Source organism: Gadus macrocephalus, chromosome 4, assembly GCF_031168955.1.
Source record: "Gadus macrocephalus chromosome 4, ASM3116895v1".
Lineage (NCBI taxonomy): Eukaryota > Metazoa > Chordata > Actinopteri > Gadiformes > Gadidae > Gadus > Gadus macrocephalus.
In genome coordinates this window covers 33399721-33412177 of record NC_082385.1, presented here as the reverse complement: position 1 = coordinate 33412177, position 12457 = coordinate 33399721, and the positions used below count along the sequence as shown (strand labels likewise).

General features: G+C 43.3%; 1 protein-coding gene across 1 annotated transcript in view; it reads right to left on the bottom strand.

The window, feature by feature from the left end:
- LOC132455345 (NACHT, LRR and PYD domains-containing protein 5-like) overlaps positions 1 to 12457 on the bottom strand; it is a 140383-nt gene that overhangs the window by 67965 nt on the left and 59961 nt on the right. Inside the window, exons 6-8 of the mRNA XM_060049157.1 lie at positions 3044 to 3157; positions 2250 to 2363; positions 1442 to 1552 (exon numbers count right to left, since the gene is read on the bottom strand). Coding sequence (XP_059905140.1) covers positions 1442 to 1552; positions 2250 to 2363; positions 3044 to 3157 — 339 coding nt within the window. The remainder of the gene's footprint in view (positions 1 to 1441; positions 1553 to 2249; positions 2364 to 3043; positions 3158 to 12457) is intronic.

Sequence of the window (12457 nt, the reverse complement as noted above, 5' to 3'; positions counted from 1 at the left end):
GAGCAGAAGCAGCGCCCCTTATGGGCCTGGCATGTGTACTACAGCGTTTCTACAGATCTACCCGGTTTCACTTGACTCCGTCTTTACGGAGATACTCCGAAACCGGATAGATCGAAACCGTTTCGATCGGTTTCGCCTGTTTCGGCTTCGTGTGGACGGGGCCTAAGACTAATGATGGAGTCATGATTAGGGATGGGGATCATTAAAATGTATTGATATCGATACCATTTTCGATACTCCTTAACGATCCAAGTCTTTATCGATACCACTATCGATACGTTTCTATTAATTGGCGGAAATACAAAGCGTTTTAAGTCATGAGGAAAATATTAGGAAATAACTGATTGAATTTTAAATTAAATATGTAATTCTTAATAAATATTGACATCAGTAGTTTTAGTTATATAAACTAAAATGATTAGACCACTATACAACTGTATTAGTAATACAGAAACATGAGTAATACAGTATTACTCATGTATCTCACCCAAAACTCAATTGACCGTTTCTTTATGTTGCATTTGAACGCATCATGATAACAGTCGTTTTACTGAGCCAACCTCAACACATCGTCACGCAGCTCACCTGAAACTTTGTTTACTTTTTAAGATAACTAGCTTGTATGCTACCGATTACAACACAGATTTCACGATTGGATGACTATTTTTAACTGACGGGACTATAGCGACAACGTCTGTGTGTGCGATTACCGCTGGTACTTTGAGTGGATGATTGAGACAGGCCCGTCTGTGGTGCGACAGGAGGAGGAGGAGACAGTCTTATCAACTCGGAGACAGTCGAAGGTACTGCATTTGGTCTTTATTTGATGCACAATGCTAATGTGCTAGGCCATTGAGGTTGTGTTCCCCCCTTTACAATAAATGATGTTCACCCTTTTCGCCCGTTCAGCAACCCCTCGGGAGCAAAGTTAACTGCCGGACTTCACTTGTTTTACTTGTAATACCTGTTTGCTTACAATTCCATTCAAAAACATTGGTGGACACGCTGCAGTGATTGGATTGGTTTGATTTAAATGCCGTGACGCGACTCGATGGACACAACATTACGTTACAAGACCTACGGGAAAAAAATATATATAAATGAAGGACGGGACTCGATAGTGGTATCGATAAGCACAAACAGTAAAGATTTTCGGGTTTTGAAAACAGTGGAACCGGGTCTTTGATAGAACCGGGTTTAGATCCCCATCCCTAGTCATGATGTATCACTGCTGAGCTCTGAGATGGAACACACACACACACACACACACACACACACACACACACACACACACACACACACACACACACACACACACACACACACACACACACACACACACACACACACTATTGTTTTTTCCTGACCTGTAAACATCAGTATCAGTAGAGTCTGATAATAACAAACCGGTCTGTTTTCATCGTTTGTTTGAAACTCCTACCTCTCCTCTCTGGAGGGGCGTCCATCTTTAAAGGTAACAGGTATATCCATAGAGTGGTCACTCTTCATGGAGACACAGCTGGGTCCAGGGGAGTCTGCTTTCTGCTGCCTCCTTCAGAAAAACAAGAACCATCAAGTTAGGATTTGTGGATGTCGTTTCATTTGATCATTTATTGCAGGGCTACTCAACTACTAACTCATGACTTTTGATTTCAATAATCTTTCTCAGCTTATTGGATTGGAAATTTAAGGGGGGGGCAGAAAAAGTTATTGTGTCATTTAAGCACTTATTTGTTGACATAAAAACATTGAAGTACCCTTCATACTGTGCATAGAGTGTTTATTCACAATGCGTTTAGCTGACATAGAAAATAGAACAGTCAGTTTCTACATTTCTACACAGACCTGGGTTATTCTACATGGATCATTTCTTTCAACAAATAACTTCACCTCCAAAGTTAAATTCAAACAGATTCAATAAATGGGCCGCTTGAAATACATTGAACCTTTAAACATTAAACCTGTAAAGTCTGCTACAAGTCGTCTTCATATTAATTTCATTAATTTGATCGCTGGGTCCAGGGGAGTCTGCTCTCTCCTGCTGCTCTGGGCTTCAACGCACACACACACACACACACACACACACACACACACACACACACACACACACACACACACACACACACACACACACACACACACACACACACACACACACACTATTGTTTCCTCCTGACCTGTAAACATCAGTATCAGTAGTCTGATAACAACAAACCGGTCTGTTTTCATCGTCTGTTTGAAACTCCTACCTCTCCTCTCTGGAGGGGCGTCCATCTTTAAAGGTAGCAGGTATATCCATAGACCAGTCACTCTTCATGGAGACACAGCTGGGTCCAGGGGAGTCTGCTCTCTCCTGCCTCCTTCTGAAAAAAAAGAACCATCAAGTTAGGATTTGTGGATGTCGTTTCATTTGATCATTTATTGCAGGGCTACTCAAATACTTTCTCATGACTTTTGATTTCAATAATCTTTCTCAGCTTATTGAAATGGACATTTAAGGGGGTGGCAAAAAAAGTTATTATGGCACTTAAGCAGTTACATGTTGATATAAAAACACACAAGTACCCTTCGTACTGTGCATAGTGTTGATTCCCAATGTGTTTAGCTAACATAGAAAATAGAACAGTCCGTTTCTACATTTCTACACAGACTCTTCATGGATAATTGGTTTCAACAAATCACTTCACCTCCAAAGTTAAATTCAAACAGATTCAATAAATGGGGCCGTTTGAAAGACATTGAACCTTTAAACATTAAACCTGTAAAGTCTGCTACAAGTCGTCTTAATCTTAATTTCATTAATTTGATCGCTGGGTCCAGGGGAGTCTGCTCTCTCCTGCTGCTCTGGGCTTCAACACACACACACACACACACACACACACACACACACACACACACACACACACACACACACACACACACACACACACACACACACACACACACACACAATCTATTGTTTTTTCCTGACCTGTAAACATCAGTATCAGTAGTCTGATAACAACAAACCCGTCTGTTTTCATCGTCTGTTTGAAACTCCTACCTCTCCTCTCTGGAGGGGCGTCCATCTTTAAAGTTAGCAGGTATACCCATAGAGCAGTCACTCTTCATGGAGACACAGCTGGGTCCAGGGGAGTCTGCTCTCTGCTGCCTCCTTCTGAAAAAAAAGAACCATCAAGTTAGGATTTGTGGATGTCGTTTCATTTGATCATTTATTGCAGGGCTACTCAAATACTTCCTCATGACTTTTGATTCCAATAATCTTTCTCAGCTAATTGAAATGGACATTTAAGGGGGTGGCAAAAAAAGTTATTATGGCACTTAAGCAGTTACATGTTGATATAAAAACACACAAGTACCCTTCGTACTGTGCATAGTGTTTATTCAGAATGTGTTTAGCTAACATAGAAAATAGAGCAGTACGTTTCTACATTTCTACACAGACCAGTGTTATTATTCATGGATAATTCGTTTCAACAAATCACTTCACCTCTAAAGTTAAATTCAAACAGATTCAATAAATGGGCCGTTTGAAAGACATTGAACCTTTAAACATTAAACCTGTAAAGTCTGCTACAAGTCGTCTTAATATTAATTTCATTAATTTGATCGCTGGGTCGAGGGGAGTCTGCTCTCTGCTGCTGCTCTGGGCTTCAACGCACAAACACACACACACACACACACACACACACACACACACACACACACACACACACACACACACACACACACACACACACACACACACACACACACACACACAGCTGTTACTCAGAGTAATGATGGAGTCATGATGTATCAGTGCTGAGCTCTGAGATAGACAACAGTAGTTAATAATGACCCCCACTATATTTATTTAAGCAATAGATCACACCAGTCAGTGGTATGTGCTCATTATACCACTGTTAAGGGGCGTTGTCCGGCCCCGACGCGCAGCGGAGGGCCGGCGACCCCCTTCACAGTGGTATAATGAGCACATGCCACTGACTGTAGTGATCTATTGCTTTTATACAACGGTTACTGTTATGGTGAAACGAAAGTCATAGACACACTACATTTAAAAAGAAACCAAGAAAGTCAACGTAGCCGTTTTATTAAAGACTACCAAAAAGTAGTCCCTCCTGGCTGCCCCTATACTTCGACGGTCGCTATGCAACACACTTTAGCGTCCCTTCCGAGAGAAGGCTCCGATAGAGCGGTTTGCCGGAAATTTATCCTATGGAGCAGTTCACTCGCCGATTTTAGACTTCAGTGAACTGTGCTATTTATTTTATACAACTGTTAAAATTATGGCAAAATGACTTCACACACACACACTAGTAAAAATACGGTTGTATTCTTTGACACTTTCCACTTCAAGGCGCGGAGTGATACTTTCACAAAATGATTGGACGTCATAGCAGTTATGTATACGCTCATTATACAACAGTTAGGAACCAATCAGATCGCTGGATTCCGGCCCCCCGTTGTATAAAGGGGTATATATATAGGGGTATTCAAGGGGACTTCCGTTTCCGGTCTGGGTTGCAAGGGTGGGGGCCACAACCCCCCTTCCGCTTCTGGTCGGTGTGGGGGTGCCTCTCTCTGTGTGTGTGTGTGTGTGTGTGTGTGTGTGTGTGTGTGTGTGTGTGTGTGTGTGTGTGTGTGTGTGTGTGTGTGTGTGTGTGTGTGTGTGTGTGTGTAGCAGTGGCAGCTTTTAAAGTGAGGGAGGAAGGACTGCGTGCTTGGTTGCCATTGGCCTGCTTGCACTGATAGTGGCCTATTGGGGCATAAGTATGTGACACTCAAGTTGTTTCAGGGTGTTTTGATGAACTACAACATCGCAGGATGGGATCATTATGTGAATTGATACAAATCCACCAGTGGCAGCATTGGACTTTGAAAGCTGGTGGGCAGCATGTCTTGGACTACCAGGGCAGAAGGAAAGGATGCAAAGCCAATTAGTCAAATCAGGCCTACTCTTGATTTGTAAAACTAAATGAAAAAAAATCTGGGCCGATCATTGGGCCTATTTTTTCCCTCAATGACTGAAGCTATTGGTTGTTATTTGGCTATGTTTATTTTCACTTTTTTTTTTACAATTGCTTTAAGAAAAATAAAGAAACAATACCAAAAGTGATGCCACTTAAAATGCAACATGCTCTGAATCATTAACGTACATCCATTACATAATATCAAACAGAACGGTCAGAGTAACGAACAATTAAAAGAACAACAAGAACATTATTTCACAACTATTTACATGGGTTGTAAGCCTAACTGTCCGTCCACACCAGAAGCGAATTGAGCGACCAAATCGCCGGAAGTCATTCACTTTCTATGGGCAAGAGCGACCAAAGCGACCAAAGCGACCAACGCTACCAGCGGCCAAAGTTGAGCGACCAGAGCGTCAAAAAGAAGTTGAAAACTTTTTAACTTTATGCAAATGCCTATTATTCGCTTCAGCGGCCAAACACTGACAGCCAATCGGAATGTAGACGCTCTTCGCTTGCGTGGATCCCAGGGAACATCGGCAGGCACTTTGGTTCCTACCTACCTTTATTCACTCACTGAACAAAATGTCGGCTGAAGTATTAATCGCGGCTGTAACTGGGCACCCGGTGTTGTACGAACCCACCCTTTTTCAGTTCAGAGATCGAAACGCCGTAGTGGTTTGGATATCAAGTGATGAGCGGGAGTATTTATAGGCTACATCTAGAACGTTCGTATTTAAGCGGGAATCATTTTAATTTGCTCTCCATGCCACCAATCTAACCAACCAATCGCGTGTAGCATGCTTTAAACAAAACCAAAAAAGTTTTTGAAATCGTCACATAAACAAACTAATCGACAAGACGAGGGATAAATGACAAGGGATATATCTAGTCTAGATAGATAGAAAGCCTACCAAACGACACAAATCGTCGGGAATCCATTTAGGTGGTTTGGCCCTCACAGGACAGTAGCCTACAAGACCACACAGAACAAGTCTGACTGGACATACACACAATACATCACATTAAAACTAGACACGCGTTGATAGATAGATAGACAGAAAGGCCTAGATAGATCGATATGTTCCATTATTTGCCTTGCGGAGCCAACCAGTCCTGTGCGCGTATGCAAATTAGCCATGTGCGCGAATGTCTATTTGTTTTGAATGCGACGAATGAGTGCAGATCATGATTTGCAGATCCAGATCAGTGAAACATATTTTAACTACTACAGCACGCAGGGTTTTTTGTTCTCGGTTGTAGCCTAATTAGCCTACATTTTAGGATTTTTTTTGTATTGGGGGGAATCACTGTCCTACTTGTTGTCGAAGCACTTTATCGAACAAGCAAAACCGTCTCGGCAATATGGCCAAGGTGTATGGGAGAGTTCACTATTTGATATGGCTGTCTGTAGGGCCTACTAAACGCATACGGCTCCTTTAAATGCGTCTGCATAATTGAATTGTACGTCATGAGCGACTTGAGCGACCAAAGCGAACAGAAAAATTCGCAGCGAAACTTTGTACGTCCTGGTGTGGACGTACAGTAACATTGTTTGAGCCAAATGTGGATGAGATGTGTGGGATGGGTTGTTGGCTTAGCGCAGGAGGTAGAGCAGTTGTCTTGTAACCCAAAGGTTGCTAGTTCGATCCCCAGCTCCTCCTAGCTGAGTGTTGACGTGTCCCTGAGCAAGTTAACCCAAACTGTCGCCTTGCATGGTTGACTCTGCCGTCGGTGTGTCAATGTGTGTATTAACCGATGTAAGTCGCTTTGGAAAAAGCGTCTGCTAAATGCCCTAATTGTAAAGTTTCAGAATGTTGGTCATGGTGTCAGGCCAATTATGATCTAGGGACTTCATTTATAGATCAAGTCAACCCTCCTCGCGGCCTCCGCCTGGCCGCGGGCTACGGATCCCTTAGCTAGTCCCACCCACTCAGAGGAGGACTTCCCTCCTCCCTCCCGTTGAGCCCCATGTTATTCACCGGCCGCCAACACTTTCGGGGAAATGAATGGGAGGCAACGGAGGCTGAGGGAGGAACGTCCTCCCTGAAGTAATTATCAATAGGAGATAGGGGGTGCTAATGTCCCTTTACCGAGGGAAACGAACATAACATAAATACAAAGGCATTAAAGTAGTCCTATTTAAGGGCATTAATTCATCAAAGTAGTCAATCTCCCTCTTTTATTCTCAACAATGTTAAGGACGATCTTCCTCCTCCTCATTGGAGAAGCCTCCACTGGTGTGTAGTCATGTGTGTGTGCATGGGTGTGTGTGTGTGGGTGTGTGTGTGTGTGCATGGGTGTGTGTGTGTGTGTGTGTGTGTGTGTGTGTGTGTGTGTGTGTGTGTGTGTGTGTGTGTGTGTGTGTGTGTGTGTGTGTGTGTGTGTGTGTGTGTAGTCATGAGTGTGTGGGGATGGTTCAGTGTGTCTATGGGGGCTCGTAACAGCCTAATGTGATCTACTGTTGCAGCGACCGGGGATGTTGGGGTATGCCTAGATGGGAGCCAATGAGCATTAGAGTCTGCGAACGTTAAAGTCTTAAAGGGAAACTGTGTATAAATGACTCCCATCTAGTGGTACAATTGTATATTGCATTCAAACTAATAGTGCTCGCTTGTTCAAAAACTACGGTGGGCAGTATGTGCCAAGAAGCTGTGTCATGACATCCAATACTACCTCATCGAGTCATTCGAGTGATGATGAGGTTCGTTATTTCAAATTGCATTGAATCATTAGTGTAAGCTAATGATGTATGAGTAATTACTCCTCGAGCAAGATAGTGAATTATTTCAGTCATCATTCACGCTGGCTCAGAGAGAAAACGCATTTGCATTTCCTGTACCACGTAGTGCTTTTTGTCCCTCTCGGCAGGTCATAGACCGGAAGAACATGGAAGCCTCCATGAAGCCTACCCGTCCTACGTTACTACATATTAATTATTCTTCGCTCAGGAGGATAAGTGAGATTTTTGGCAGAACTAATTTTACACCAATGAGGACTTATTTATGAATGAATACGTTGATTTGAGGTAATAAATGACTTAAAATATTACACAGTGTCCCTTTAAACGGGGTGTTTTAACGAATATATTATACTATGTGTTATTCTATTATAGTATTATTTTGACATAAAAACGCTATAATATTCCGTATAGTAACAATGGGAAAAACGGGGCTGGTATATACTAGATATGTTCATTAATATGTATATTAAAGTATGTAGTATGTATGTAACCTATTTCGACCTAACCTATTAACGTTAAAGGTTTTGTCTTAAACTGTGGATATGTCTTATATAAACGTCAAATTATCTTGTGTGAACCTTGTCCAGTCTCATATCTCTCTCTCTTATTCCATTCAATGAGATGTTAACTGATAACATATAGGCTTTTGGTTGTGGTAGCAGCCATGGTGACAATGGCTGGCTGCCACGGGTCGCTCATTCAGCCATACCTCTGGTTGGTTGCGACCTACCGTATTGGTCCGAATATAAGACGACCCTGATTATAAGACGACCCCCGTTTTTCAACACAAACATTTAGAAAAAAAGATTTGCAGATCACATTTGCAGAACAAAGAACTTCATTTATTTTCTTAATAACAATATTAAAAACACAGTGAATTAAACACTTGTTATATTAATGACAATAATAATAATGCCAGTAAAGGCCACGGCACTTTCAAGGCAAAATATGTCCAGTATGATTCAAAATGAATATCAAGCAATAATCAAGCAACATTGTGAATATTTTTAAATAACAGAGAAAATACAGGCCACATATTTAACTAAACTTAACTAAAATTCGCCAAATTTCTCCTCCGATGTCTCTCTATCCCCCACACGTGTCCTCTGCCCCGCTGTGTTCGCTCTCGCTGTCATCGCTCCCCAGCTGCTCCGCTTCCAGCGGCTCCTCCCAAAGCGCGTTTTCTCTGACGTATTCAAAAACTCTCCGGTCAACCTCACTGAAACGACCACTTTGAGGACCACGGTAGGATTGTTGTTTAGGCGCTCGCCATCTTCTTACGTTACACTCCGTGACCCCGAACTTCTTGGCAGCTTGGCAGTTGTTACTTGACTCTGCCTTATTGACGACCATTATTTAAAAATTGGCATCATAGCTCCTCCGCTGTTGTTGATTGACCTGACCCACTTTTGAGCCACTTGTCTCTAAATGCCTGTCTTTAAACACCGGTAACGGTCTGGTTGTTAAGGACGCTGGACTACTTCTTCCCGGTACCAATTCCTGGCGCCACCTGCGGCCGCGAATGTGTATTGACATTTAAATGTAGAGGCGAAGAAGAGAAACTGCGCTCTGAATACTAGACCCCGAATATAAGACGACCCGACTTTTTCGGACCTATTTCGAGGGGAAAAAAGGTTGTCTTATATTCGGACCAATACGGTATTTGCCGCCAAAAGGGTTGCGACGTTGTTATGGTCGCGACCTAGGGGCCGTGTCCACCAAAAGCCTTTTTAAAAGGCGGAGCGCTCCGTGAACTGCTTTCAACGCGTTTGTGCGCGCCGCTCAAAAAAGGCGCACGAAGCGTTTTTCATTTACGTCATTAAATACGCGTCATCGCTTGTATCCATAGATATACAGCTTCTATCTGTAGGCTCCATCATCTGGCATCTGACACCTGAACGTCCTATCTGGTTGCTCCTACAATTTTATTAGAAAATGAATAAAAGATTAATAGCGCTTCTTGCCGTGGCAGCGGAGGCTGCGGACGATCCCTCTGCGCCTGTCGTGGTTGCCCGGAGGAGAGTGTGGGTCCACAGCATTAATCGTGGCCTGGTTGCGCTTTGTCTGGTCATGATACGCCTTTAACGTGAGGTCGTACAGGACCGGACACTCACTCACAGCTGTTATTAAACTTTCGTCCGACATGTTTCAGTTTGTGTTCTGTTGATACTTTTAGCCTTGCCTCCTCCTCGATTTTGATTGGTCGTTCGAAAAAAGCGCCGATGACGTGGAGCGCTTTTCTTCAAAAGTTGAACTGTTTTCAACTGGGACGCGCGTCTAGAAGCGTGAGGCGCGCGGAGCGTTTAACCGCCCCGGGCGGCTTTTTAAAAGGCGCGCTGCATGCGCGTCCTGCCATAGAGAATGCATTGCAGACAGGCGCTCCGCCTTTTAAAAAGGCTTTTGGTGGACACGGCCCCCTAGTCGGTCAGCCTGCCAGAGCCAGCGGCCAGCAGCCAGCGGCCAGCGGCTGGCCTGTCGTCGCAGCCAGCCAGCCGATACCAGCCAGTCATTCATTGACGCTGCCCGTCATTACGTCGTAGTATTGTCATACCGTCGTACTAAATCATACAAAAATGTTAAAATGAAAGGGTCCGATTACGTCAATGAGTTTGAGTAAAATAGCGATTATATACCTGACCGTGGAGGGTGTCGAACAGCCAACGTGTCGGTCACTAACCTAGCGTCACTACCGCTTGTACCACCATGGAATTGACGGATAGTCGTTGCACTCATATTTAACTATATCACTCTATAACGAAGAACTTTGTACATAACATACATTATTAGGCTTAATGACATTTAACAAAACAAATAGGCTATGTATAATTTCTAAAATACATTATTTGAATACGCCCCAAATTACAACTAATATATCACTCTATAACAAAGTGCTTTGTGCATAATATATCTTATTAGGCTTAATGACATTTAACAAAACAAATATATAGGCTATATATAAGATATAAAATACATTATTTGAATACGCCACAAATTACAACTACCGTATTTTCCGAACTATAAGTCGCGTTTTTTTTGTAGTTTGGCTTGCCCTGCGACTTATATTTTGAAGCGACTTATATGCCAAAATTGTGCGTACATAATCTTCGGCCGCCAGATGGCACCGTCATTCATTAGGCCTACAACTGAACGCTGCAAGCCTACTGCACCACTGAATAAATTATAAATAAACTAGACCGTAGACAAAACAAAAGAGAACACAAAATAAAATGCCGCCAAAAAGAAAAAGCTATACTGCACAATTTAAACTGGAGATTATAAAGTATGCAGCCGAAAACGGCAATCGAGCAACAGAAAGAAAGTTTGGGGTGAGTGAAAAACTTGTCCGGGACTGGCGAAAAGCCGAGGCAACTCTAATTGCGATGAAAAAAACAAAGAAAGCTAGCCGGGGGCTGAAAGCCGATGGCCAGAGCTGGAAGAACGAGTCCACAGATGGGTCATTGAACAGCGTGCTGCTGGCCGGGGCTTATCAACGGTGCAGTTGCGTCTCCATGCCCAGGTAGTTGCCAAGGAGATGAATATCACAGATTTTGCTGGCGGTCCATCTTGGTGCTATCGCTTCATGCAACGCAACCACCTGTCTATCAGAGCACGGACCACGGTGTGTCAGAAACTGCCGCCGAACTTTCAAGCCCAGATTGACAGTTTCCGTGCTTTCATTGAAAAGCAGGTAAATACACACAATGTGTTACCGGACCATATAGTTAACATGGACGAGGTCCCCCTCACGTTTGACATCCCCATGAATCGAAGTGTTGAAGAGAAGGGGCAAAAAAGTGTGAGCATAGTGACAACAGGTCATGAGAGGTCGCACTTCACGGTGGTGCTCGCATGCTGTGGAGATGGTTCAAAGTTGCCACCGATGGTCATTTTCAAACGGAAGACCATGCCGAAAACTGAATTCCCCTCCACTGTTGTCGTGGCCACAAACCAGAAAGGGTGGATGGATGAAGAAAAGATGAACTTGTGGTTAACAAAGTGCTTCTCTAAACGTCCTGATGGCTTCTTTAAAACACGCAAAGCCCTACTTGTGATGGACAGTATGCGAGCACACACAACAGCACAGATTAAAAACAAAATCAAAGCTTGCAACTCCATACCTGCCATCATACCTGGAGGCTTAACTAAAACACTCCAGCCACTCGACATCTCAGTGAACCGCAGTTTTAAGGCTGTCTTACGTCACCTGTGGGAGACGTGGATGGTGGATGGAGAGCACAGCTTCACGGCAACCGGGAGGATGCGACATGCAACCTTCCAGCAAGTTGTCGGATGGATCGACAAAGCATGGACTTCAGTGACAACCGAAACCATCCTGTCAGGATTCAGAAAGGCAGCACTAACTGGAACTGACGCTGGTGGTGAGTCTGATGACAGCCCAGCAGAAGAGGAGACGGCGCTTCATCTTCCTCCGGAGATGGCGGAATTGTTCAGAAGCGACACCGAGAACGAAGATTTCGAGGGATTTGGTGATGCAGACTGAAGTCGGGAACTTTTTGGCTTGTTGTGTTTATATATAGCCTATATTGCTAATGCAATTTTATTCAGTCTCTCCAGACTAAACGTTCTTGTTTAAATGTTTAAAAATAAATGCGACTTATACACCGATGCGACGTATACATGTTTTTTTCCTCGTCATGGAGCATTTTTTGACTGATGCGACTAATACTCGGGAGCGACGTATAGTCCGGAAAATACGGTAATACATTTTATTGATATTGAT